The sequence below is a fragment of the Anser brachyrhynchus genome, assembly GCF_964034855.1.
Source record: "Anser brachyrhynchus genome assembly, chromosome: 4".
Lineage (NCBI taxonomy): Eukaryota > Metazoa > Chordata > Aves > Anseriformes > Anatidae > Anser > Anser brachyrhynchus.
In genome coordinates, this window is record NC_137698.1 from 78461814 (window position 1) to 78488247 (window position 26434).

Sequence of the window (26434 nt, forward strand, 5' to 3'; positions counted from 1 at the left end):
GGCTGTGGGGCCATCCCGCTGCCACCCAGGGATGCCCCAAGCTTTGCACCCCGGTCCTGGCCAGGCTGTGAACCTTCAGCTGGACCTTCAGCTCTCCACACGGCCACGCTTTGCTCATCCCTTTCCACACATCCATTGGAAAGCAAAATTTAGAGCGGTAACTCCCAGTGGCATGTCACAGAGGGTGCCTGTGCATCCCAGGACACGACTGCTGCCCTCGTCGCGTTATGGAACTGGCTGTTGTGTCATCCTATCTGCTGGTTTCGGCCCCACTAAAATACCTGATTTATGATTGTATTGTGTAACTACATCTTCCTCCAAAAAAAAATAAATAAATAAGTACTTGGAGCACATTCAAGTGTTGCATTTTGGCTATATGTTGAAAGAAAATGAACATGCTATGTTTTGCTTTGCTTAATGTCCCTGAGAAAACAGGGAAGGGCATGACACAGGATGGGAACCAAGAAAAGAAAAAGTCCAAATTCAAAAGCAGCAACCTTCTTTTCACTTTCCAAGACCAAAGAGGAATGAAAATTTCAATCTAACAAAATATTATCTATTTTTCATAAAAATCAGTGCTCGATACACTACACTTCAAACCAAAACCAGCCAGGGCACAGAGACTTCTTGGTACGCCCTGGAGAGGCAGTGACAGAACAGAACAAGGAGACAACACAGCAATTCAGTTGCAGGAACCTCACACTCCTGGCTATTTTTTTTTTATAAAAATTAAACGACGGAGAGGCCACACACGTACCTCAGGGCTAAACTCACCCTGACAGCTATGCCGAGTCAAGGCTGCCCACATGCTCTCAGCTGACCCACAGCCATGCACTTGGAGCTGCTGCTGCCCAGCAGGAGCCTTCCCCGTGCAAAATCAATTGCAACAGCAAGGTCCCTGCATGACCCTGTGCTGGCACCATCCCCTCGTCCTCTGCTCATGCCTGATCCGCCCCAGGTGAGGCTCTGGCCCCACGCAGATCCGAGCCGTCAGTGCCCAGAAGGTGTCAGGATGCTGTAGTGAGTCCGCAGACAAAGTAAGCAAAATGGATGAGAGCAGATGGAGCTGGGAAAGCAGCAGCTCCAGGGAGCGAGGAATCTATTCTCAGCTCCATTCGCGGCACCGTTCGGAGCAGGGAGTTACTGCCCCTTCTGCCCTGCCTTTCCCAAGCAGGTTTAAGACCCCAAACCTACCTCTTTCCTGAGGAGCCTGTCACTGGTATGATTTCTAGGACGCCACCAGCTGACCAGTTTTTACAAAAGACCTTCCAAACGTCATGTTTGCTGTCATACTCAGATCCAAAGCCAGCAAACGTGGAGGCTACAGCATGTAGTAGCCGCACCTTACACAGATGGGACCTCGCTTATTCAAAGACAGATGTGCAAGCAGCACCAATATCTCACAGCCACGGGGCTGCTCCTAGGATTATCCTACAGGACCAGCTCTTTCCAGCCATGTTCCCACCACTGGCAGCTGCTCCTGCTCTGGTACTCACACGTCCTGCATCAGTTCTTAAAAAGGATGGGGAGGGAAGCGTCTTCCTGCCGGGTTACAGGGCCAATAGCACAACAACCTGCTGTTCCCTCCACTTTCCAGCTTCGCAGCTGTCTGAGGACACGAATCACATCTATTCGGTATTATCACTTCTGCCACTTCCATACCGCGATCTGTCCCTGGAGCTGTTTATTATTAACAGGGCATTTTCAAGCAAGCAAGCATTTCCATGCCTGAGGCACCTGCTGACTGTAGCAACTCCTTCTGCTTGAAGAAGCAGTTCAAACTGGAAGAAGAGATTCCCCTGGACCTCACCTCCTGGAATAATGTTGGGGTTTTTTTTGTTAGTTTTTGTGTTGGTTTTTTTTTTTTCCAGTGTCCGAGGCAGCACAGCACATTCAACCACCTAAATTTCACTCCAGACATCTGCTGACTCAGCTTAACCGAAAGTCCTCTTCCTCCCCTGCCACTTCTGTGCATGACCCCCGACGTCTCCGGTGAGCTTTGACCCCCACCAATTCATACTGGTCTCCCAGTCCTGTGGCTGAAGGTGGCGTGAAGCCCAGCAGGCATCTCTGCAAGGCAGGCTGCAGTGCTCACCGACCCTCACGCCTCCCTCATCACATTCCTGTCCAGGAACCCCACAGATGTCCGTGTGTCTGTCCCACTGCCCCCAGCCGGTGTACATGCCTTCTGTGCTCGCAGAATCCATCTTGACGGGGCGGTGGACCTGGCTCTCCAGATGTCCTGGGCCAAAGGACAGTAAGAAAGCATTGCCTGCCCAGTGAGAGGTGGAATCCAACCTACGTTTTACATGACCACGCCAGCCCAAAGACCTCCAACTTAAAGCCACTTTGCTTTTGGACCCAAGTATGTTGCAATTCATCTCCTTAAGCCTCAGATGGGCCCTTTTCGCTAAGAGCACACAGTGGAAGAAATCAGATGAAGGCAAGAGCTCCCTGAAACACGGCCTCACCACAATTGTCCCAGCCTGAACAAACCAGACGGATGCTTGCAGTTTCTTCACAGCAGTGGGATGTTTCCCCTTCCAACGGCTCTTCATCTTCACAAAACAGCACATTTCTGCTCTGGCGTTAGCTCTTCGTTTTGTTGTTGACAGCAAACCCCAAAGACTAGTAGCAGAACAAGAATGAAGACAACAGCTCCGTGCTTTGGTCTGGCTTCTGCCAGTGACATGGCATGGCACGGGGTTGAAATTGCTGACAATGTTCCCGTATTCGTTATGTTCATCTCCTGGAATTTCTTTTATGCAACACATTTCAGCTGGCATACGAACCACCCAGCCAGGTCTTAGAAACTCCAACCTAATGGTTTATTTCCAGGTCCTCTCAAGCACCATGATTTTTTAACTCGTATATTGAGACGCTCTTGAAATTCTACCCTGAGTGTTCATTTATGCAGATGACATTTGCTTAGACATTCAGTGTCAAGCTTTTTTTGCCCTGGAGGACATCTCAAATTCAGACTTGGCAGCTCTATGCAGCTACCGCTGTAATTGGCACTTGAAGCTGAACATTTCAAAATCAATTTCATGCATTTTCCACCTCCACAGCGCCTGCGAGACGCGGGAGCTGAGCGCCTCTCTGACTGGGTGCCCAGAGAAACCTGAGCCACATCCAGCCCATCTCGGCGGTGCTCTCCATAGACTCTGCTTGTACCATGACCATCTGATAACATTGTCTGCGAGAGTCGAGAGCTGCCAGACTTAGACCTGGGGATCTAAGGTTTAAATCCTGCAGACATCTGCTCTGCTCTCTGCTGGCTGGCAGCAGAACCTTGTACTTCGTCTGGGACCCGGGGCTGCCCCTGCCTCCCCTCCATGAATTGATCTGCGATTTCATGCAGACGTCAGGGACACCGAACCTATTTGCTCCCCTAGCTCCCCCTGCGATGTAATGGTGCCCCAACATGCGCTGCGTATTGGCTCTTTCACCAAACCAATGGCAGGATTTGCAGCCTACGAAGCTGGGCTCTTGCAGGACGCAGAGAGCTGCAAGCATGCTGTGGCAACCCAAACGGCAGGGTCTGACCTGCCCATGGCTGCTAGAGAAAGGTGGCAAAACGAGAAGGGGGAACAGAAGAAGGTAATTCTGAATAAATACTGACAGAGGATGCTTAAAGAAACATGCATTTGTATGTTTTCATGTGAGCTATCCCAAAGATTGAATTCCTCTTTTGTGGAGAATTTTTTGAAATACAGAATGGGGTAAATTCCTTTCTCAGACGCAAAATCTTTATAACATTTCTACATCGGGAGAAGATATGGGTGGAAAAAACATTCAGGGATGGCTAAAAAGTTCAGAGCAGGGACCGGAACCCACACTTCCAATCCGTAAGTTGAATTGATGTTTGTGGGATTTACAGGCTCCCACTTTCCCTCGAGGTGCAGTGGGAAGATCAAAGCCGTGAAACTCCAAGGGATCCCAGAGCTCTGAAGCTTTGGGGATGAGGTTCCCCAAACTTCTAGTGCTGTGGTGAGGACTGAACAATCCTGGCTACTGCTGGCCATCCCAAGGCTGCGGGGGCTGGCTCCATCAGATGGCACCCGGTTTTCCCCAGGGTTTGTGGGCCGCCAGCTCCCCTCAAGTCTGCACACCAGAACTAAACATCACGAGGACTCCCCTGCTCAGGGGCATCCTTGCTCCTTTGGGAGACGATTTCTCGATCTGGGTTGGGGTGATTCAATCCCACAGTCCATCCTCTACTGCCAAAGGGAACCCCAGCAGCGAGGAGGCGAGCGGAGCGAACAAAGGAGAGCAAACTGAAAGCTGCTTTTCTCCCGGCAGTGCTCCCTCTGAGAGCCAACACCAGCCAGGCTGGGTGCAGGTGGCTTTTAGCAGCTCAGAATTTGCCATCTGACCGTTTTGATTTAAATTCCACTTTCCATCGCCTGCGTTTAAAGTTCAGTGCATGGGCTTTTACAGCAGCAGTAATGAACCTGGAGTTCAAACAGCACATGGCGAGATCAAAAATTGCCAGAGCGGAATGTGTCCCACAAATACAAAGCATGGCTTTTCATTCATTATTTTTTCCTTTACAGAGAGGTTTTACAAGCTGTTTATTTTCTGATACAGTGTTGGCAGACATGTGGTCGGAGGAGAATCAATATCAGCACAGTGGGATGTATTTTCTTAAACGGTTTATAGGGGGGTCTTTGCTTTTTCAAAGGGGGATAATTGAATGTAGTACACACTGTACTTTTGATTTGTTTAACATGAAGCGTGAAATGGGTACAGCTATGATTCTGTCAATCAGTTTAACTATCCGGCAATTCATTTTGAAGCGAGGCCTCTTTGCAGGGATCGTCTGGCTCAAGAGATTGGGAATTTGCTCAGCATCTTCCCCGCTGGCATGCCAGTTCCAACCCAGGCCAAGCTGGGACCAGCAAAGAAAAATCTGGGAGGGAGGTCCCAGGTGAGCCGTGCGGATGCAGATGGTCTCACCGCAACGAGGTGTCTTTGCAAGCACTGGGGCCGAGTGGTTGAAGGGGTCTGAGCTTTAGGAAGGTGTCACAGAACAAGACCAGGTCTCCAAAGCAGGGATTGTCCCTGCTGTCCACACAGACCCAACGACACGCCTGATATCTCCAGGTGATCTGAGCTGGAAGTTTAAGCGAATAGTCTCCCCCCCCAACGCATTCCTTGCGAGCCAGTCCAGTTTGCCCCAGCATTATTCCACTTATCCACCCCACCTCCATCCCTCTGTTTTCTTCCCTCCCTGCAACTCCCAGTCCACATTTGCCACCACGGCACTGCACTAGCTTACCCAAGAAATACCAGAAGCAATACTCAATTACAGATGTAGGAACGAGGAGACCAAAATGACATCCGTTTTTGACTCCCCAGCTGAGCAACCAGCTCTCGTTAGACCACAAGCATATTCATCCTGAATCCCAAACCAAAGCTTTTCTTCCCATCTCTGCATCAACGACACATTCCAACCTGCTCCCCTACAAAGCTACACGACCACAAGAGGCAGATGCTCCCTTCTACTCCAACAACAACTTGCTGGCCACCGACTTTCATCAGGAGGCAGGAGACCTGCTGTCCTCCAGCTGAGGGCACTGCAGTCTTTTCTCCCTGCGTGAGGCCTGGGACTCGTTCCCCCCTGGTATCCCTGCAGCCCCGGTGCAGATCAGGCTGGTGGGGGGCACTGGACAGCTGCTGGCCCCATCCCAGCTGTGTGCTGGTTGCTGAGGGTCTCAAATCTTCCCTGGGCTGCGTAGGAGCCTCCAGTTGGGGTCTCCTTCATGGGGACAGGCCCTCCGTGGCTGCAAGCTAAAGCAAGAGGCAGCACCACCACCACCTTTAAGCAGGCTTTTGCTTCAAAGCGTGATTTAAAGGCAATATTCCCACCTGTCCCCCACCCTGTGTCTCAAACATCACAAAGCTGAGGCTGAGCCTTGTGTAGCCCCAGTGTGTTGCAGCTCTGCAGGTCTTAGGTCAGGCAGATCAGCGCAGAGATACTAGCAGAAGGGAAAAACGTCTGTCCAGAGACACTCACCTTTTTTGCAATGTAACACATTTGCTCAGCAGGGAGATAGTCAAAGGGGAAGATGAATCTCCAGTTGAAGTTGCCTTCTCCTCCCATGGACCTGTAGTGCACATCTGTCTTCTGCTTGTTCTCCTCATGGCCAACCAGCCAGCTGCAAAACGCAAACACACTGCATGAGGAACTGGAAGCACAGCGAGGGCTTTGGAGCAGCTCACTCAGTGTTTCTGAGGCCACAAGCGATTGATAAAATGTCTCTCAACCTCACGAATGTTTTAGGCTGCTCTCTATAGGGATAACCTGGAGCCCATAGGAGACTTGAGAGAGAACACAACAGTTCCTGCAGTGCTGGGAGGTGAACTAGGGCTGGTGGCAACAGCCTGAGAAGCTCTCCTCTGTTCCTCTCCCTCCCCTAAGCTTCGTGGATATATTAAAGGCTCAGCACAGCTCTCAGCTCTGGCTCAAAGTTGTCACTTGCCCATCCATAAGCCCATGTCAGCTTCTAATTTGCCTTGTCGAGAGCTGCTTTCCCCTTTGCAGCCACCCCAACAAACTGACCTTGCGGCCTCTAAAACCCGTTCTCTCGATGGAGGCAACACACTGAAGTCCAAGGATCAATTTTTTTCCCTCTGTTCTCTATCAGTTCCTTGAAAATGACTGAAAGTCGTAAATGGCCAGGGAGTTCATACCCATGAAAATCCCAGAGTGGCCTCACCCTGCTGTGGCCAGGGGGTCCCCAGCTGCTCCTGCTGGGGTCCTTGCAGCCCGGTTCCCCTCCTGTGCTGAAAGAGCTTGCTGTGGTCCGCCCACAACCAGCCCAGGGGCAAACTGAAAACTTTCCACAGCAACTACTTTTTTTTTTTCCAGCTGCAGGTTTTGCAAGTGTCAGGTTTTCATTCTGCTCTCTTTCCCCGTCCAAAATTTTTTGGTCTTCAGCAATCAATGAAACTAAACAAAACAATAAAACGCAGCCATTTGTGTACTTGGAGCCCTTCTGGAGGGGAGCCAAAAGATTCAGCAGGCATTTCTAATGAAACCAATTATCTCGTTTGATTGTTTTCCACTTAAATTGAAAATAAGTTTTTTGCCCAGCTATACAAGTGATTCCTCTTCTCCAGCGCCTGCGAGGAGCACATGCTCTGCCCCAAATGTGTTGCGGGAGACTGGAAGGTCTGCTCGAGTTCATCCTACAGATCACATGCGCGTGTGCTACGCGGACAGCGAGGGCTCGGTGGCACTGGGAATTGTGTGATGAGGTTACGCTATTACTTAAATTGTGGCCGGATTATTTGATTTGATCTGATTGGATGCAAATGGCCAGCCTGTGTGTTTATCCACGCCGCTCCAGGCTTGGCGGGGCCCCTCGGAGGATGCAGTGTGAGCGCCCTCTCCTTGCAGGCGAGCAAAAGGACGAAGGAGCGCTCTGGTTCAGATCCCTCTTTGGCACTGTTTGGTCTCTCCCCACTGCCAGAAATGAAAAGCATCCAAATCTCGATGTCCCAGAGCTAAAAACATCATGCTGGAATGGCCACGGTGAACAACCAAAGGCCCATCTTGCCCAGTGTCCTGCCTCTGACTGGGGCCAAGCACAGATATCCATGGATGAGTATGGGAACGGGGCAAGCACATCATGACATCTTCCCAAAAGATGACACCTTCCCAACACGACACCTTCCCAAAACGTGACACCTTCCCAAAAGATGACACCTTCCCAACACATGACACCTTCCCAAAAGATGACACCTTCCCAACACATGACACCTTCCCAACACGACACCTTCCCAACACCTCTCCAGCCTGCAGTGACTTGCAGGTCAGAGACCTCCTGAGCACGTAGGTAATGTTTTTGTGCTTAACAGGACCAGATGGATTTTCAGTCTGTTAATTCATCCAGTAATTTTTGAGTCCATGCACCTTAAAGTATCTGCAATATCCAAAGGCAATGTTGGGTTCCTAGATTTAAGAGGTGACTTTCTTCTCGAAGCACACACATCCCACTGAGCTCAGTGCACACATAAGATCTGGGAGGACCAAGGGCATCCTTTTATTTAGGAACCCCGACAGGCATGAAGATGAGGTTTAAAGGCACTGGATAATATCACATAAATCATAGTAGTGGTGGTTGGCTGGAAGGGGACTCTGGAAACTTCTGGTCCAACCTGCCCAGAGCAGTCCTGGTTTTGTCTCACAATATCTTGAAAACCTCACAGGACGATGAGTGAAAGCCTCCCACCTCCCACAAAACCTGGCTGATCCATCCTCTCAGTGAAGTAAAACTTCATTGGAAATTTGACCATGAAAATAACACAAAAATATCCCCCACCTGTGACAGGGACTGACAGAGCTCTTAACCCCAAACCATCTTCAGCTCTGAATGAATGTGGTTTCCCTACACTCCTCTGTCTGCCTACAGCACAAGGCTTTGGGAAGAGGACTCTCTCTGCATTCAGCCTTGCACAACCAGACCTAAACTTGGTTGAGATCTTTTCATGTTATTCTAAGACCATCAATAAATAACATTTTAAATTGATTAAAATAAAAGGGTGGTGACTTCTGTCTTACTCGTGATAGAAAATTGACTATTTAATTTACCTCCCTAACTGGCAGGCAACAGTTTACACGTTATGTAAAAGACAATGCCCAAGACACTGAGATTCCAGTCCTGGTATTGCCTAGTGGGTGATTTCTCTGTAAAATGGGGATCACGCTGCCGATAGCCTCCTCAGAGGAGTGCTGTGAGATCTCCTGGAGGACAGCCCCGGGTAACAGCCTCTCACCCATCGAGTTCACCCAAACCCAGGCTCCCCACCAAAGCTGCACCATGCCGTGGTGGCGAACGCTGCTCTGCCCACAGGGTGCCAGGACCAGCCCCGTCTGTGGGGCAGACGCTTACGCTCGGAAGGACCATTGCCTCCTCTGCTTGCAGGGTTATTTATGCCTTATCCAGAAACGGGAATGATGCAGCCATTTGCAGGGGGAAGATGAAGGAGTCAAGCAAGATTTTTAATTCTTTTACAGCACAGCAAGACTTGCTTGGTCACTGGGGGTGATAAAAGCCCAGCGAGGGATCTCCCCAGGCGCTGGATGCTCTCTCTTTCCCGTAACCCTGTGCAAGCACTGCTATTTCAGAGCCCCGAGGTGCACAGAGCGGCTTAGCTGGAGCTGATAACAATGCACTTGATGTGAATACCAGGTAAGCAGTGCGCATTCTGGATTTACAGGAGGAAAATTGGGATTGTAAAAAAGGGATTTACAGTCTGTTTCAAAATCCTACCTCTTCCTGTCCATAAATCCAAAGAACGCACAAAATAAGTAAGTCCCTTGGCTGGGATTGCACCATTTTACACAAGATAAAACATAAATGGAGTCAGGCAGAGAAGGGAATGTGCCAGAGGAGTTACTGCTGGTTGCCACATTTTTGTGTGTTTCAAGGAAAGAAGGGAATTCCAAAAAAAGCAGCTATCCAAACAAGCCAACCTATGTATATGGAACAAGCCCGCAGCCGTCCCAGGAGAGGAGCCGGGAAAGAACCGCGCGGTGGAAATGCAGAGTACGTCCCCCTCCCGAATGGCTAGGCTGCTTCCCCAGATCTCATCTCTCTAAATGTAAACACTGTAACGCAAGCATCTGACTGTCAGAGATGCAAAGAAAACCTTGACAAGGTGAAGCGATTACAAGCCCGGCGGAGAGGTGTCTGCCAAGGAGCTGGCTCCATGGCTGGAGAGGTGTGAATGGCCCCTTCAGCCCATGGGGCTTCGTGCTACCGCAGCAGTGTTGATGCACATTAACTCCTTCACTGCTGCTCTTGTGCCTTCAGACTGCGGTACCAGGAGGGCACAGAAGTGGGGTGGCTTACCCTTTGACGTAGATGTCACTCATCTTCTCCCCAGTGATGCTGAGGTCATCGAGGATGACGTCCTTGGTGTTCCAGATGATGCAGCGCAAGTAGAACCTGAAGGGCACCGGACACAGGAGAGACATAAGAGAGGGGGGAAAGCTTGGTCGGGAGCCCACCCAACAGCCCGGTCACGCTATTCAGCTATTTAGCTGGAGGAGCTCAGGTACGAGCCATTTTTCTCCTGAAGATAAGCCTGCTCAGACTTCCCTCTGCTGAGCAGGTGAATCCCTCCCCACCCGGCATCTCCAAGCCCTCTCCTCTTCCCCCCAAAGAGAAGGCGCAGGAACCAGTGCTGCACCGAGTCAGAAAGGAAAAAGAAGTCACCTCTTGGCTTTGCGTGGCATGATGTTGAAAGGGGGACCGGGCTGACCCAAAGATTTTGGAAACAGATCCACCCACATCTGTAGCTTTCCCTGCAAGGAAAGAAAGACACGAGAAGCCTGGTGAGCCTGCTGCCTGAGTCACCTTCACCTCCTCAGTAGGGCCCAGCACAGAAATTATCAAGTGCTCCACAGTTCCTTTGTTGAAAACCAAGGTTTCTTTACTGGAGAAGTGTCACTGAGTGTTTTAGTGAGAGTGGGGTATATATTAATGGCCTGTGATACATAAGAGGTCAGTGTGAATTAGCTGAAGGTGCGCTCTAGGTTTGTTCTCCAAGGCTGAGTATCTTTACAAAGGGCCAGACTGAGGGCTGGGCCCATGGGAGGTGTCGGAGAAGCAAGCAGCTCACTTATTTTCCATAGTGTCACACCAGTTGCCACCAGCTGAACAGCTGGTTTATGGGTTTCTGACCATGGCAGTGGAGGATGGGATGAGGAGAGCAGTACCTAATTCCACTCTCACATAATCCTACCAGGGAGAGAGCAGCAGAAATGCAGATGAAATCTCAGGGGGTCGTTTTTTAGGTGGTCCCTATTACTGTAAAACACCAATGGGTGCCAATAAAATATTTTCTTGTACAGTCTCAAGGGTCTAAAGGAAAAAAAAAAAAGACATCTTTTGACAATCAGCCCATCACAGAGGGCTTTGTGGTTTGCTTGTTTTTTGGCAAGAAAATCTTCCATTTCAGCAGAAAACTTTAAAAATCCACCCTTTAAGCTCGCTGCAAACAGCCCGATAGAGCCAGCCTGTTCCATGGGTTTGCAGCAGGTCAGGGCCATGCTTTTGGGAGCTGTGCCGAATGCAACACCTACTGAGCCAGCCAGGTTAATCCCCTCCAACCCAGCATCACCGCCACGGACACTCCCGATTAGCAGCACCAGAGCAGGGCAGACCCCGATTGCTCTGCCCATATGCAAGCCCAAGACATGGAGGAAACACCCTTCCTAGTCTCCAGGGCTGGTCCAACACAACCATGACACTGTAAGAACAGCACAAACCCACTGGTCGGCAGATAGCAGCCACCTCCTGCCTCTAATCATGAACTTCAGTGGGTGAATTTGCATGAAAAGGTGTTAGAGCCGTTGGCAGTGCATTTACTTCTGCCAGCAACTCCACTGGACCGGTTAAAAACAAACCACAGGAAGGTAATGGTGCTGCAGTGGTGAAGCTCAGTGGCTGTGTACATTTACACCAGCTGCAGAGCCAGTCCCACGGAACTGCCTCTGCTGTGCAACTGGAACACGTAAGAGAGATGAGGACAAATCACTGTGTTCTCCGGGAAGCAGCACTTTTTGGTCCAAAGGCATAAAGCCACATACGTGTTAATCAAAGAAAAGCGGTTAGGTGAAATACAGATACCTGGGTTTTGATTGGTTTTGGATAGAAGCCCGTTTAGCTTTTGTTTGGCTTAAAAATATGCAGTCTGCAATAGTACTAAAACTTTATGCCTCCAAGGACTTGTTCCTGCTGCAGAAATCGTGCTGCATTGCCAAAGGAGCCTGCAGGAGCATTATCATTATAGAGAAATTCTACATCAACACTTCCAGATCAGAAATGGCTTTCCCAAAAAAAAAAAAAGAAAAAGAAAAAAAAAAAGAAAAAGAAAAAAAAAAAAAGGCTTTTGTGAGCAAACGCTGATGAAAGTGAACACCTATTCCAGGAGGCTGGAGCCGATCTCCCCAAGCACCCAGAATAAGCCAGCCCTGGAGCTGAGCTCCAGCCTGTGTTTGACAGCAAGTGCTCTGCTCTGCCCCGTACGCTGGAAGCCCACCTCCTGGGGCAGATATACCCCGCACGGCACTGCAGCAAGCCAGCCACGGCTGCACACCTCTCCGAGAGCCAGCAGAACCTCTCTGGGAGCAGCAGGACCTCTCCGAGAAATGTCTCCTCCTGCCGCGAGCCACCACCTTCCAAAGGGTGTGCCCAGGCCATGGCGAACACCTCACCTGGTTAGTGCTGGGTAGAAGGGAGATGATGCTCCCGGCCTCGTCCTGAGCACGCAGCACCACTCACCTGCTCGATCTCTGGCTGGAGGGGGCTGTAGAGAGGCCTGGTCTCCACGTGCTCCGGCACCAGCCCTTGCTTCCGCAGCGCGTACAGGGCGAGTCGCTCCTCCACCGGCCCCAGGTGGGGGTTGACGGGTTTGCCGTCCTCTGCAACAGATCAGAGCAAGAACAGCGTCACGCCACATCACGGGCAGGGTGCTGATCGCCCCGGGGGGGGCTCTGCGAGGGCTGCTGCTCCGGGGGGAGCACCGGGAGCCCACCGACCTCGCAGCAGCCAGGAGCGAGCATGAGGAGCTCAGCCTCCGTTTGCAAATCGACCATCACAGACACACCAGGGCGCAGGGCAACGTGGTCCCAGTGGGACACGTGGGCAAACCCTTGCTCCGTGGGACAGGGACGTGCAGGGGGGTCTCACTCAATCCCACCCCAGCCACAGCAAGCACCAGGAGAGTGAAACATTGCAAGTTGAAGCACATGGAAAGGGGAAATTAGGGTTTGACTCAGCTTGCAGTGCTTCCAAGGGCTCAGGACCCCCAGAATTACAGCAGCTGGGGCTAGCAGCCATGCAGCCCATGCTGCTGCTCCATCATTCCCATCCCCAGCAGAGGCTTGTCCAACGGGCACTGCAACGGGCTGCCCAGGGACGTGGTGGGGTCCCATCCTGGAGGTATTTCAGAGACGTGTGGACACGGTGCTTAGGGAGATGGTTTAGTGGTGGACTTGGTAGTGCTAAGGCATGGTTGATCTCATGCGTCTTTGCCAACCTAAACCGAACACTCGGTGATCCTACAACTTAACACCAGCCAGGAGCTTTGGCCGGGCAAAGAGAAGCGCAATGGGAGAGCTCCCTGCGGGGTCCTGCTCCTTCTCTGCTGGGTTCAGGGAGGAAGACAGAAAATGAGAGGAAGCTGAGGCCCACGCAGGCACCGCCAGCACAGCTCCATCGCCCGTCCTGGTCCCTGAAACCACCTCCACATCCTCATCCCACTCCACACCAGCCCCTAACCCCTCCGCAAATGCACTGCTGGACAAAGCCAATTAGCAATGGACGTTTTTGCCCTCTCTGCCCCTCGTTCGGGACCCTCATCCCACCAAACGTGGAGGGCCTCGGCCACGGCTGCTGCTCCCTGCCCGTCCCCGCGGCCGAGCCGGGGCTGTGCAGGACTCGCCCCGGCACACGGCTGCCTCGCAGCCACGTCGTTTCAAGGCCGTGCACCTTCGAGGACCTTTGAAATGAAATGCGCTCCATAAATATTATTACAGCTCTGCAACTTTCAGGTGATATATCCCAGCTCCTTTCTTGGCAATGTCTTGAAGTGGTTAACTTCAGACATATGGGCCATTTCCCAAGCAGTGGAAACCTGGCGTGTGTGCGTGCGTGTGTGTGTGCGCGCACAGGAAAAAGAAAAAGCCCCTCTCAGAAAACAACAAATGTGGGGGTTATGGAATAATGGTCCGGGTGCAGTGCTTGTAAAACCCATGCTCTCGTGTTTAATAGCTTCACTTTATACCGCCAGGTTCAGATCTGACATTGCTCTGCGCACACAGCTGGTTTCCAGATCTCCTTGAGGTCAAGCATCAGACTTTGTTCTGTTTTTTGAACTGATTGCCATTAAAGCAGAGGAAGGTGAAAGGCAGAGGCTGGGAGAGGGGGGAAGCCCCCGCTCGGTTTAACACCTCTCCAGCCCTCGCTGAAAACCTTTCGCATAACAAGAGGCTGCGAAGGAGCTGTGGCTTCCCTGCTCCTCCTCCCAAGGAGAGTATCACAAATTTGTGCCTCGACTCCCCAGAGCACAGGCAGGCATCAGCCCTGGGCTGCTCCTGTCCCTGCAGTGGCCTTCATTAGCCAAACTGCTGCTCCTGGGCCCCGTGTGCTGGGGTTTCACCTCCTCCCTGAGCCCAAACCCCCCTTCAATGCTTTAAAGCAGAGTTTCCTCTAAAAAGCCAGCTCCTGCCCCCAAGGATGCCATCAGGGGGGCAGGGAACTTCAGGTGTGAGTGGGGTTTGGGAGGAAGGTTGTACAAATGAAAAAATGCCTCCCTACCTCCCGGTGATAGTTCCTCCTTGCTGGCACAGGCTGATCCGACCTTTCCAGCTACAGCACACCTCGCTCTGGCCGTGCTGGCACTGTGCGTATGATATTGTCTCCCTCTAGTGCCCCCAGCCCCGAAACGCAGAGACGTGAGCTCCGAGGCCCAGCAGCAGCTGGAAGCCAGGCTGCAGCCTCCCCGGCTGTGCTGGGCTTTGCTGCTCCCAACCTGCATGTCTTTGGTTTGCTGCAAGCAGCAAGGGAAGGGTGAGGCTGTGCTTAAAGTGCCTGGACTGCAGGTTTGGGTTCTACCCTCGGGGTTTGGAGCAGATCCAACTGCAACCTGCAGCCTGTGGGGCAGAGCCCACCTTGGGAAGGTGCACAGCCAGGTGGGCAGCAAGGCGAGGACGGCGACGTGCCCGTCACCCACTCCTGGCCTCCACTCACACAGAAAGGAGCTGGGCAAGAAAGCCCCCGTGACGTGTTCATGGCCTCCAGCTCCAACCCTTGCTCTGGATAACGGGAAGCTACCCGCAGCCCCGAAGCAGACCCTTACCCAGTTCGGAGAGGATGTACTCCTGCTCCCGGAAGATGACCCGGTCGGACTTGTAGGTGGGAGCCTTGTAGTTGTGCTGCAGGGAGAAGAGGTGAAGCAGCTGGGAAGGACGGAGTTGGTCTCGCCACTGGTTGGGTCCAGAACTGAAACGGGAGGGAAAACAGCAGCTCAACACGGGAAAAAACAACGCACAGCCACAATAAGGGGCTACAGCAGTGTTACACCAAAAAGGGCTGTGCTGAGGGAGGTGCAGCCAGCTCCGACCCTGTGCTCACCTTGACCCACCAGTGAAGGGGGCTGGGTGTCCCACACCCTGCTCAGCCCCAGCTCAAAGGGCTGGGGTGCCCCGATAGCCCCCAGACCCACCGCATCACCCTGCAGCTGGTCCCAGGCATGGGCAGTGCCCTCATTGTGGTGTGCCCAAGAGGTGTCAGGGATGTAGCAAATCTCTCCAAGGAGATTTATGTTATTTGAAGCTGCTGGAGAAGAGCCAGGACTTGGGGGAAGTATATAAACTGGGGAGCTTCTCCAGCAGGAATCTGTCCCTCATGACAAATCTCTGCAGTGAAACACGGCAGCAGCCAGGTCCCCTGGGACTGCAGACCCGTGGTCAGGGCTGGGCTGAGGCATTGCCCTGGTCCCCATGGCCACCTCGGCACTGCAAAGCCCTGGCAGCTACACAGACCCACTGCCTACAGGGATACCTACATGCAGTAGGTTTGGGGAAGCCCACAGCGAGCTCCGTATTTTGACAGGAAGCGGTTCTCCAGGTCTATGACGGTCTCCCCGATTTTCTCATCCTTCGACAGGAGGTCGTAGTCATAGAGCGTGATCTTCAGGTCCTTCTCCAGGGGCAGGGTGCAGCTCAGCTCGAACATCCTGTGCAACCAAGAGATGCCCATGAGGTGGAGATCAGGCTGCTAAGTGTTCCATGGCACATCTTTGCTGTGCTGGGACAGTACTACGGGTCAGGTTGATGGTTGGACTTGATCTTGAAGGTGTTTTCCAACCTAGATGACTCTACGGTTCTGTTGGTGCTGTGCTGTGCTGGCTTAGCTCACAGACACGCCACCAAGTAAGCACGCTCTGGGTTTCCCGTTGCCTGGCTGAATTACCCTTGAGCAAACTTTGGCCCTGTTTAGTTTCTCCACCTGCTAATTGGAAGTGACAGCAGTCACTGGAGTACCCAGGGTAAAAAAAGCAGGCATTGAGAGACAGGAATCCTCATTGCCATGGGGTGAGAAAGGGGAAGAAATGACAGCTTTGGAAAACCAACTGCCCTTTGAGCCCGAAGAGCAGAAATCCAAAATAAGAGGCCAAGCCTGTGGTCAGCATGAGACTGACCCCCCCAAAGCCTCCTCATCCTCCCCTGCCAGTCCCAAGCACCAGGGTTTTGTGCTGTCCCCTCTGCCATCCTCACACTGCAGTCTACATAGTGACAGAACATTAAACAAGAGCAAACCTTCCTCTACCTCTTCAAACAAAGGGTAGTAAGAGACAAAGCACCAAGACCCTCCCAAAACACAACACCCTGATCCAGACAAAGCCTGTGCTCGTGGACGTTAGAGATGTTGAAGGTGGGATGTAGGGTGAGCGGGACCATCTGGGTCTGACCCAGTGCCACCAGGAAACCCTCCACCTGCTGCTGAAACACCGTCAAATCGAGGGCAAAACACGATGCCCATTTCCACCAGCAGCACCCACCCCGCAGCAGCTTTTAAGGAGGGGAAGTGAGTGATTATGCCACCAATTAAGAGTGCAGGAGGAACTGGGGTCAGCAGAAAGTAATTAGCTAAAGCTGGCGGGCGGCCAGCAGCCCAGGGAAAAGCTCGTGAAACGGGAGGTTTAATAGCCCGCCAGCAGCCAGGACCTCGGTTTTACGTCTTGCTTTAAAGACGGGGTGGGAGGTGCAGCGCGCTGTCTAGACGGCCGCTGGCCGGGAGCCAGGTTTGGCAGAGGGGGCCTGCCCTGGGAGCGGAGCTCCCCGCAGACCAGGGCTCCCTCGTGCTCCACGGGGAGCGCCCCCTTTGCCCCACAGGAAAGGCAGAGTTTTGGCAGAAGAGGAGGAAAAAGCTCATCTAATCCACGCAGTCCTCCGAGACCTCACCGGTATCACCCTTGCCGTCCTTACCCCTTCTGGCCCAACCTTGCAGATGGTGTATCTCCTTCTGCATCTTGTTTTTTTGGGAAGCTGTCCCAGCACTGCGAGCCTGAGCTGGCGAGAGGCCCCAAGAAAACCAGCAGGACCTCACATGCTTTAGGGCTTGACCCCTGTTCGTCCTGGAGCACAACACCCTACATCTAGCCCCAGCTCGCCTAGGAGATCCAACCCTGATCACCATGAGGAGGCTGAGCACCAGGCTTTCCTCTGCCTCCCTCTGCTTTGCCTCGTCCCTGTGGTGCTTTCCAGCCCCGAGGAATACCCTTTTCTGAAGACAACCTTATCTTTTGCCTTTTATCCCAACTTTGTGGCCCTACGGTTAGGCAAACAACTCAACCAGCCAACATCAATTTTATAAATAACTCTTTTTCAAGGTATATGATTGGAGGTGTCCCGTGCCACAGTACAGTCATACAGACCTCCATGTGTCATCTCTTGTCTTCAGACGTTTAACTGAAGTGCCTAAATGAGGAACAGCATTGCTCCAAACTCTCTCTGCTATCGGTGGGAAGAGGCAGAAGCCTCCACAGGGGGATCTCAGGTCTAAACAACCCCCTTGATGTCTCCTCACTCTCCACTGGTGACAGAGCAGACCCAGTCCATGCTTCATAGTTCAGAAGTCCCAGGGAGAAGATGAACGTGAACCATGGGGGTTAGGGCAGTGACCAAGCCAAGGTCAGACCCACTTCAGCAAGGCTGGATGTGAGCGAAGAATGCACCAAGGGAACAGGAAACTCTGGCTAACCCAATTCTGTTCCCTCAAAATGGCATAAAAATCCCAGGGAATCCAGAGTGAACCAAAACTTACTTTCCGAAGACAGGCTCCAGTGTACAGGGGAGGTAATTTTCTTGGTCATTTATGGATTTCTTTCCCACTGAAATCTTCACGTAGGGATCACACTAAAGATGGGCATAAAAATAAATGCAGAAGTCATTTCACAGCAATAGTAGGATAGGACAGGATGGGATGGGATGGGATGGGATGGGATGGGATGGGATGGGATGGGATGGGATGGGATGGGATGGGATGGGATGGGATGGGATGGGATGGGATGGGATGGGATGGGATGGGATGGGATGGGATGGGATGGGATGGGATGGGATAGACCAGAACAGAACAGAACAGTTTGGTTCAGTTTGGTTGGACAGGACCTACAGAGATCACGAGCCCAACGCCTGAGCACCTCAGGGCTAACCAGGAGCTGAACCGCGTTCCTGAGGGCATCGTCCCAGCACCTGGGCACTGCGGGCACGGGGCATCCACCACCCCGCCAGAAGGCCGCTGCGGGTGTTTGCCCACCCTCAGGGAGAAGAAATGTTCCCTCACGTCCCGCGAGGAAATGTTCCCTCTGCGCTTCCCTCCCCTCGGCCTCCTGCCCCCCGACCAGGCGAGGCAGCGCCCGCAGCCGCCCCTCGCAGGCCGTGCCCTCCAGCCGGGTGCAGCCACGTCGCCCTTGGGTGCCCCCCAGGAGCTCAGCACCCCCTCCACACTGCGGGCCCACAGCCACGCACAGCACCGGGGCGAGGGAGCCGAATGCGCCGAGACACAAGGTGACGCACCCCAACACACGGCCGTGTTGGCTTGCACTCCTCTTACTAATGGAAAAGGAGTAACTCCGTCACCCCTCTCCCGGCAAGCGGGATCTTCCACTACCCCCGATTAACACCCGATTTTGAGGACAGGACAGTCTGACCGTAGGTTGTCACCACTGGCAAGGGCCATTTGCACTGCAATTCCATTTCAGGGATGACCAAAGGGCCGGTTAGCAGCGTGGGACAAGCGTCCAGATCCCTCTGAGGCCCATGAGGTGGAAAAGGAATGAAATAGCATGAAAGGAACTATTTTGGGCTTGTTTGATGGACTGGGCTTGCTCTGGATTCCTCAGGATGTTCCCGTTCACCCATCTGAGTCACCTTCTCTGAACCTCAGGGTTCCCCTGGGGTCACCATTTTTTTTTTAACTTTGGGGTCTACTCAAAAATAGACTTACGAATGCAGGAGACCAAAATGTCAAAGGAAAAACATTTTGTTTCATTAAAAACATGGCTCAAAATGTTTTTTTTTTCCCAATATGATGCAATAACTTTAAAAAATAAAATAGAATGGAAGCATACTTTAACATAAAGCCTCATTGTGCATCTCAAAATTATATCAGATATTTTTATTTTTTTTTAAGTTTTTTAGCTTCTTGCTCATAACTAACATGATTCAGGGAAAACGACATAAATCTGAAGAGTGGTTAAATTGACCTGAGTCATCATTTCCTCCAGGAGAAAAAAAATCACCTAAAACTTTTCACGTAGGTTGAATCCAGCACCTAGAGGGACCCAGCATCTTACCCAGATAACGTCAAAAACAAACAAAAAATAAACTGGGAAAAACATTGGTGATTTATGCTGTCTGGAAAAAACACCCAGTGCACGCTCCTTTTCGGTTTTCTCTGACTTGGAGATTAATTAAGAGAAGGCCGTGCCTGGGGGAGGTCAGCAGCACAAGCGCGGGCTGGGCTCTCCTTTGGTCTGCCCTCGACTGTGAGGAGCTTCAGGAGACACCACGGCACAGGGAGAAAGGCTGCGGGCCAAGCTAGGATTGGCTCCGGTTTTCAGTGTAAAAAAAAAGCATTTTTTCTGCTCCTTGTTTTTCATTCTCAGGAGTCTCTTATGGGAGATTTCTAAGAAATTGAAAAGCCTCATTTCAAGGCCATTTTCAAAAACTGGGCAGATTAAAAAGTAATTTGGAGTTGTTCGTGTCAAAATATTTCCTACCTTTTTCTTGAAAAAAAAAAAAAAAATCCCTATTTTCCAGCAGAGCAAAGAGAGTTAAGAAGGATTTTTCCCTAAGGGCTCTTTTTTTTTTCAAACTGAAACAAGATGAACATTTTCTTTTTGAACCGACACAATTTTCTTTTTGCACTGAATTTTTCTTTCAGACTGGCAAGGCACTGCAGAAAGCAGTCATGTGAGAGACCTAATTTTGTTTCCTTTGGCACTGAGGTACGAGAGGAAAGAAAAAAAAGAAAAAGAAAAAAAAAATCATTTAGCTATTTCCACTAGCCCTACCGAAAAATCCCTCAGGATGGAGGACGAAGAGTTGGCTCCTGGGACTCCCGGATGTAGCAGCGGAGGCAGGAAGAAGGGGAATGTTTTCCCCTTGTTGCTGTCAACGTCGTTCCTAAATTTTAGGACGAGCCACCCCGTGCCCACCCCACAAGCCATCAGCCTACCTTCCCGTTGGAGTCCTTGGGCTGGAGGCCGAAGGCCCGGACGATGTAGACCCGGACGAGGCACTCCTGGGGCCCTCTGGCCGGCAGCTGGTGGAACTGCCGAGGCGGCGCCGGGACCCGCGGGTCGTCGGGCAGGGGGTAAATTCGGAACGACCCCTGCAAGGAGAGAGGGGCTCAGCCACGCTGGGACGGGCCTCGTGCTCGCGGCGACTCCTCCGGGTGGCTGCGGGCTGGGGACAGGGCCCAGGCCCGGACCCCCTCTGAGCTACCACGACAGAGCGGGGCTCTTCATGGAGCAGGGCGACAGAAGCAGGGAGGAAAGCTGCCCGCAACGCTCGTCCCGTGCTTGAGCAGTGATGCTAACCCTGTCATAAGCCCGCACAGAGCCCCACTAGCCTGCTTGCCCTCTCTCTTCTACTTCACTGTTGTTTGAGCCACTGAAAAAGCGTGAAGGAGCCTCGCTGCCCCCAAATCACCCTCCAGAAGGTTTAGGCTGAGGCTTTGGCTGCAGGACAGCTTTAAGGTCCCTGGGAGAGGCAGCTGTGTCCTCAGCGAGGGGTGGGAGGAGGAGGGAGAAAATGTAAAATTTTGCAAGTCACCAGAGCTGATTTTTTTTTCCCAGACAAGTGGCAGGAATCAGTCGGTGGGTATTGTCTGGGGGAAGAGAGCGGTGGGCAAAAACAGGAATTCCGAAAAAAAAAAACCAGCTAGAGAAAATAAATCCCTCTCCTGAAAGCAGGCTAAGGGCTGCTCCGAGCGCGTTAGAAAGAGCAGAGCTCCCCTTGCTGCCCTGCACTGGACAAACGCCCGCAGCGGCAGAGCTCCGGGCACCCGGCCGCGTGTGCCCCTGGCCACGGCCCAGCTGGAAGCGGCTGCCACACCTTGAACTCCCCCACGACCGAGGGGTCGTCGCTGGAGTCCTGCGACCGCCCGCGGTACAGCCTGAAGGTGTGGCAGAAGTCGGAGAGACGCTCGAAGTCCTCCACGTTCTCCAGCTCCGTCTCGTAGACCTGGGGAAGGAGAAGCAGAGGGCAAGGGCAGGGACTGCTCCCGGGCAGCGTGTCCCAGCAGAGATGGGGCAAGACGGAGCCGAGCTTCCCCGTCTGGAGGAAATGCCACCCCCAGGGACATCCTTGCTGCCCCAGGACAGGTGAAGAGCAGACCTTTGGGAACCCTATAAGAAGTAACAGCACATCAGAGAAGACCCAGAGCATGCCAAGGTCTCCCAGAGCATTTTTCATCCGCCAGAGGGCTCCTTGCTGGGAGCATTTTCCTTACAACCAGGGAACGTTTTCCCCACTTCAGTCCTGCTTGGGCTCCTGTCATACTTCTGGCACCTCCTGTAACAGGGCACCTGAATCTCCCCCTTCCCTTAGCAGTCTCTGGCTCTCCTTGTTCTTCCCAAAGATCTTTCAGGGTGGCAATTCCCCATCTCCTCCGCCACTTGGTAAAGTGACAATATCTTTAAGGCTGCAAAGTGGAAAGTTACCAGAAAGTAGTTTGCAAAGAAAATCAAGTTTTCAAAACGGAATAAATAGCTACTCTTAAAAACAAAATTACCTGCTCTCTGGGGAAAATTTATTTTTTTTTCTCCTCGGAAGAAAGAAAGCCTTAAACGCTCAAAATAAATAAATAAATAAATAAATAAATAAATAACAACCCAAAGCTAGTGGAAAAACATTGCAGACAGTTCCCACCCCTGAGCCAGGGCCAGCCAAGGCCACTTACCTTCAGGGTGTCAAAGCCCTTCTCCAGGTAGGAACCACATTTTTCCCTCTCTCCCGTGGAAGCGTAGAATTTGCTCCACCAGTCAATGAATTCTTCCTCCTGGCAGCGAGGGATGCCAAAGTCATACACCTCCACGAGCAAACCCCAACCAGCAGCGACAGCAGCGCCTCCCACAGCTGCTCGAGGTGAGCGTACCCCTTGCACACCGACCCCACGACACTGCCCAGCAGCTCGGCTCGGGCTGGGTGGCTCCGTGTCGGGTGGCTCCGTGCCCCGCAGAGGCGATGAAGCCGTCAGGAACCAGCCTGCAGCCCCTTGCTCCCTGCTGTCCCTGGGGACGCGTCCAGCCCAAACCCTGCTGTTGCAGCCACGGCTGTGCGCCGAGACCCGCCGGCAGGGAGGGCAGCTCTCCATGGGAGAGCGAGGCAGAGCCCACAAAGATTCGGAGGGGTTTTATCCCAGAGGACCTTTTGGGTGGTGGTCTGCCCAGGACCTCCATGCAGGAGCACGCAGGGGGTGAGAGGAATTCACTCTCGCGTTAAAACAGCCCTCAGCCTGGAAGTGGAGGAGGATGTGAGGGCTGCTCTTAAACTCAACCCTGCTTTAGGCTTTGCCCAGAAAGTTGCTGGGTTTCTGGGATGGGAATTGCCCCAGCACCATCCAGCTCCCCACCCAAGCTGTCCCCGTCCCCACACGCACAAAAAAATAAATGCATATATCCTACTACCACATAAAATAATGGTCCTCGGGTGCTGTACATCTCCCGGGAAGAACGTAACCCTCTTCTCATTGATCCTACATGCAGAAATGAGCAGAACTCATACAACCAGTGGCCACAACGCCACTAAGGTGCATTTGCCTCATCTGCTATGCAAACTGGATTTCAGCTCTGGGGGTGCTGTTCCAAGAAGAAAGCCGGCTGCCGGCTTCAGAAAATGCATACATTTTATAAGAGCACCATTTCTGAAATTTATACAAGCGAAGATGAAGGGGCTTTGACTGTGATTCATGAAACATTCCTGAAAAATAATGATGTCTTATTTTAGAAGTCCACAAAATTCCATCACACTGACCTAATGGAGGAATCATAATAGAGGTTTATTGGATTTATATTTTAAGCCAGCAGTGCAGACTCTAAATTGCTGTCTTGAATAGACATTGTTTTTAATAGAAATATTACATAAATTAACTCTGAGGCCTCGTCTGCCTCCTTTTTCTTTTTTTCTTTTTTTTTAATGTTGCCTTTCATCGCTTCCCCTGTTTTATTGTTTAAAAAGCTACACTCTGACCATCGTGGCTTTATTACGGCATTCCACAGGTACCGGGTTACAAGGAAAGCACTCAAATGAATCTGGTGACTTACCCATGGTATCTTCTGCAGCCCCAAGACAAAGAATTTGGTTAGATATTTTTGCTGATTTCCACTGTTGTTAAAAAAGGGGAAAAAAAAAAGAAAAAAAAAAAGGAGGCTAGGGGGGCAGCTGGAATATTAATAGCAAAGGACATTATTCCATTTGCCTTCAAATGGAAAAGCCAGGGAATCGATGGCTCCACCACACAAACAACGGATTCAGGGATTTCATTTAGCCATCAGCGACAGCCAGCAGCACCCCTGGTGTTTTGTCCTGGACGTGGTACGGGACGCTCCCAGAGTCGGGGGCTGTGCCTGAGCCTGGGTAAAACCCCAAGGACCCCGCGTGCCCTCGCCAAGCCTTGCAGGGCTCCCCTGGGGCTTCAGCAGGGCACAGCCCAGGGGCGAGCGTCGCTGCTGGATCCGTTTCACACCAAGTGACCGAAGCCTACAATTTCGGCTGGGAAAGAAGCTCGTTCAGCCGTGGTGAGCTGCAGCCACGCTTACCAGGAGATGTGCTTTCTCCCCATCCCCATCCACCCTCTCTTCCCCCCCACCTGCTGCCCCCACAGGGCAGGGACCGCCGCACTGTGAGCTGCACCCCGAGTGCCCTGAGCCTGGTGGCAGGATGGCGACCCGTCTCCCTTTGGTGCAGGGACAAAGAGAAGACCTTTCGAGCTCCAGAGTGCCCAGCTTCGGCATTTGCTGCTAAAATGGGGAAGTCGTTTTATAACCCAGGAGCAGCGGAAAAGGAACTGGGGCCGTTTCACCAGGAGAGAGCCTGAGCAGGACCGTCCCATCAGTGTCCCAGCGGCTCCATGAGCATCCAGGGCAGCAGAGAGCCCCTTCCAGCAGGGCATCCCTGCAGGCAGGATTGGCTTATGGGCAAAGGCACAGCCGTTTCCAAAAATAAAGACATTTGGACTCCAAAAAAAAAATGCCTTTAAAACCAGAACTTCACCAGCATGCTGCAACTTCCCTCTTAAGCATTTCTGGAATTGTGGCTTGGACACAACAGCAGCACTCAGACGCATGCTTAACTTCAACCGAGTGTGCAAATCCCTCTGAAGTCAATGAGGCTCTTCAGACGCAGCCTTAAGGGCTTTCTGGATCAGGCCTTGGCTTCAGCAGAGCCAGCAGCAGTCGCACTCACCCCCTCCAGATGATATAACAGGGTTTAAGCTGTGCCGGATCTCCGTGTAGGACTTTTACCCAGGGGCTAAGTACTTTGCTATTGAGGGCATTAAAATCCTTCCTTCCTCCAGACCCCGACATGCAGACCTGTGTCATCCCAGCGGCTGCCGGGATGTTTTCAATCTCATTTTCTTCCATACGGGGGCAAGGCACCGGCTGTGACCTCATTTTTGTCAGGGGGCTGAGCCAGCACCACTCTCTCCCCCAGAGCTGGGTTCCCTCGTCCTGCAAGCCCAGGCACCAGAAGCATCCCCAGATGGGGACAGGAGGAAGTTGGGGCTGCCCAACGCAACCCAGCTTTCACAAAGTGCATTGGAAAGGACATTTTGATCTGGAGCCAAAGGAGCTGCGAGAACCTGAGAGCTTGTGTATGAGTCCTGGTGAAACTCAGCCACCTCACAGGTGGGGAAACTGAGGCACGGACAGGCTACCGGCCAGACAGCAAAGCCAGGAGCAGAGCAGGCATGGGATAACTGAAATCCTAATAGTCATTTTTGCTCTTCTAATGATTACACACTCTTCCCCGCGGGAATATAGCTAATTACAGCACTAATAAATATTGCCTCTAAAGAAGCTAAGCCACTGCCTCGGTCTCCAGCGTACTCACGCCTCACATCTGGGAGGCAGATTTCCTGCTGTGAGTAAGCTCCGCAGCTGGGATGCGAAGATCCCTGCAGAAACAGCTTGGGCATTTATGGGTGCACCTCCAAAAAAGCTGTCTGTTACCCTGCTTTTGCAGGAGATGACACCCTGCATCCCGGCCTTGGAGAGCACCCCGTTAGTGCTCCTCATGCGCTCAGCCAGGACACCAAGAGTCATGGGCTTGGCACCTCGCACCCACCGCACCGTGGGAGCTGGGGAAGCCTTTTCCCTGCAAAGCACCTCCCCGTGCCCTTGGCCTCCGAGCTGTTCCCCAGGAGGGACCTGGCTTTGGGTTTTCCCTGGGTTATCCTGCTCCTGCCAGCTCGTCGCTCCCACCTGTTGCAGCGCTGGAGGGAGGAGGAGGAAAGCACATGCATCCACCCCGGGAGGCTGCAAGATGACTTGGCTCATCCTTCGGTTAACCCTTAAGGTGTGAGCTCTCAGATGTTCATAAAGAGAAATTACCCATTTCTGGCCGTGTCACCTTTCTGCTTTCTTTTTTTTAACCTGCTGTTCATTTTGCTCAGAAGTGGGCAAAACTGTTTTCAGTGTGAGTTTTTTGTTAGGTTTTTGTTGTTGTTGCTTCCCAGCCTGTTCAAATCCAAAGGAGCAAGCACCTGGGGCTGGGCAAGGACAGGACCAGCCTTCCTGGCCAGAGCCCGCGTGCTGCACCAGGGATGTGGCAGTGCCAGGGGCTGTCCCCGGCGCGTGGACAGAAGGCCAGGAGAGATAAGGACAGCCGGAGCACTCCGGGGGCAACGCTGGGCTGCAGCGGGGGCTATTGGCGCCCATTTTCAGCCAGAGACCTCCAACACCCAGAGCCCTTCCAACTAACAGTAACAGGATAAGCCGTAAAATATGTGCTCTGATTTGGAACTAGCAAACACAGCAAATAACCAATTATTCCAAATAGTTTACAGATTCTGACTTCTTTTTTATTATTATTTTTATTTTTGGCTTGGGTTAGCTTTGCTAACTTGCCATTTGATGGGTTATTTGTATTTCTTACAACCAAGGCATCGCAAGCCAAACTAACGGTACGAAGAACTGCACAGAAAGCACCTCGTGGTGCTTCGCAAGGGAGCGTGGAGGCTCCTCGCTGCAGCTCAGCCATGTCCGAGGGCTCCTTGTGAGCTTCTCTCCTCTGGGAATGGTCATGAACTGCCCAAGTCCAGCAAGCTGAGGCTGGAGGGGGGACCTCTGCACCGCTGGGAAGGCAGGAGCTGCATTGGCATCAGCCCGAGGGATGAGCACTGTC

General features: G+C 52.2%; 1 protein-coding gene across 12 annotated transcripts in view; it reads right to left on the bottom strand.

Moving 5' to 3' along the window:
• DYSF (dysferlin) overlaps positions 1-26434 on the bottom strand; it is a 94988-nt gene that overhangs the window by 15965 nt on the left and 52589 nt on the right. For 11 of the 12 annotated variants that reach the window (XM_080590352.1, XM_080590345.1, XM_080590351.1 and 8 more), the window contains 10 exons: positions 21990-22088; positions 21143-21271; positions 20262-20417; positions 17847-17938; positions 15586-15756; positions 14878-15020; positions 12300-12439; positions 10230-10318; positions 9864-9959; positions 6020-6161 (listed from right to left, as the gene is read on the bottom strand). In XM_080590352.1, the coding sequence (XP_080446478.1) occupies positions 6020-6161; positions 9864-9959; positions 10230-10318; positions 12300-12439; positions 14878-15020; positions 15586-15756; positions 17847-17938; positions 20262-20417; positions 21143-21271; positions 21990-22088 (1257 nt within the window). The other variant, XM_080590342.1, reaches the window with a different exon arrangement.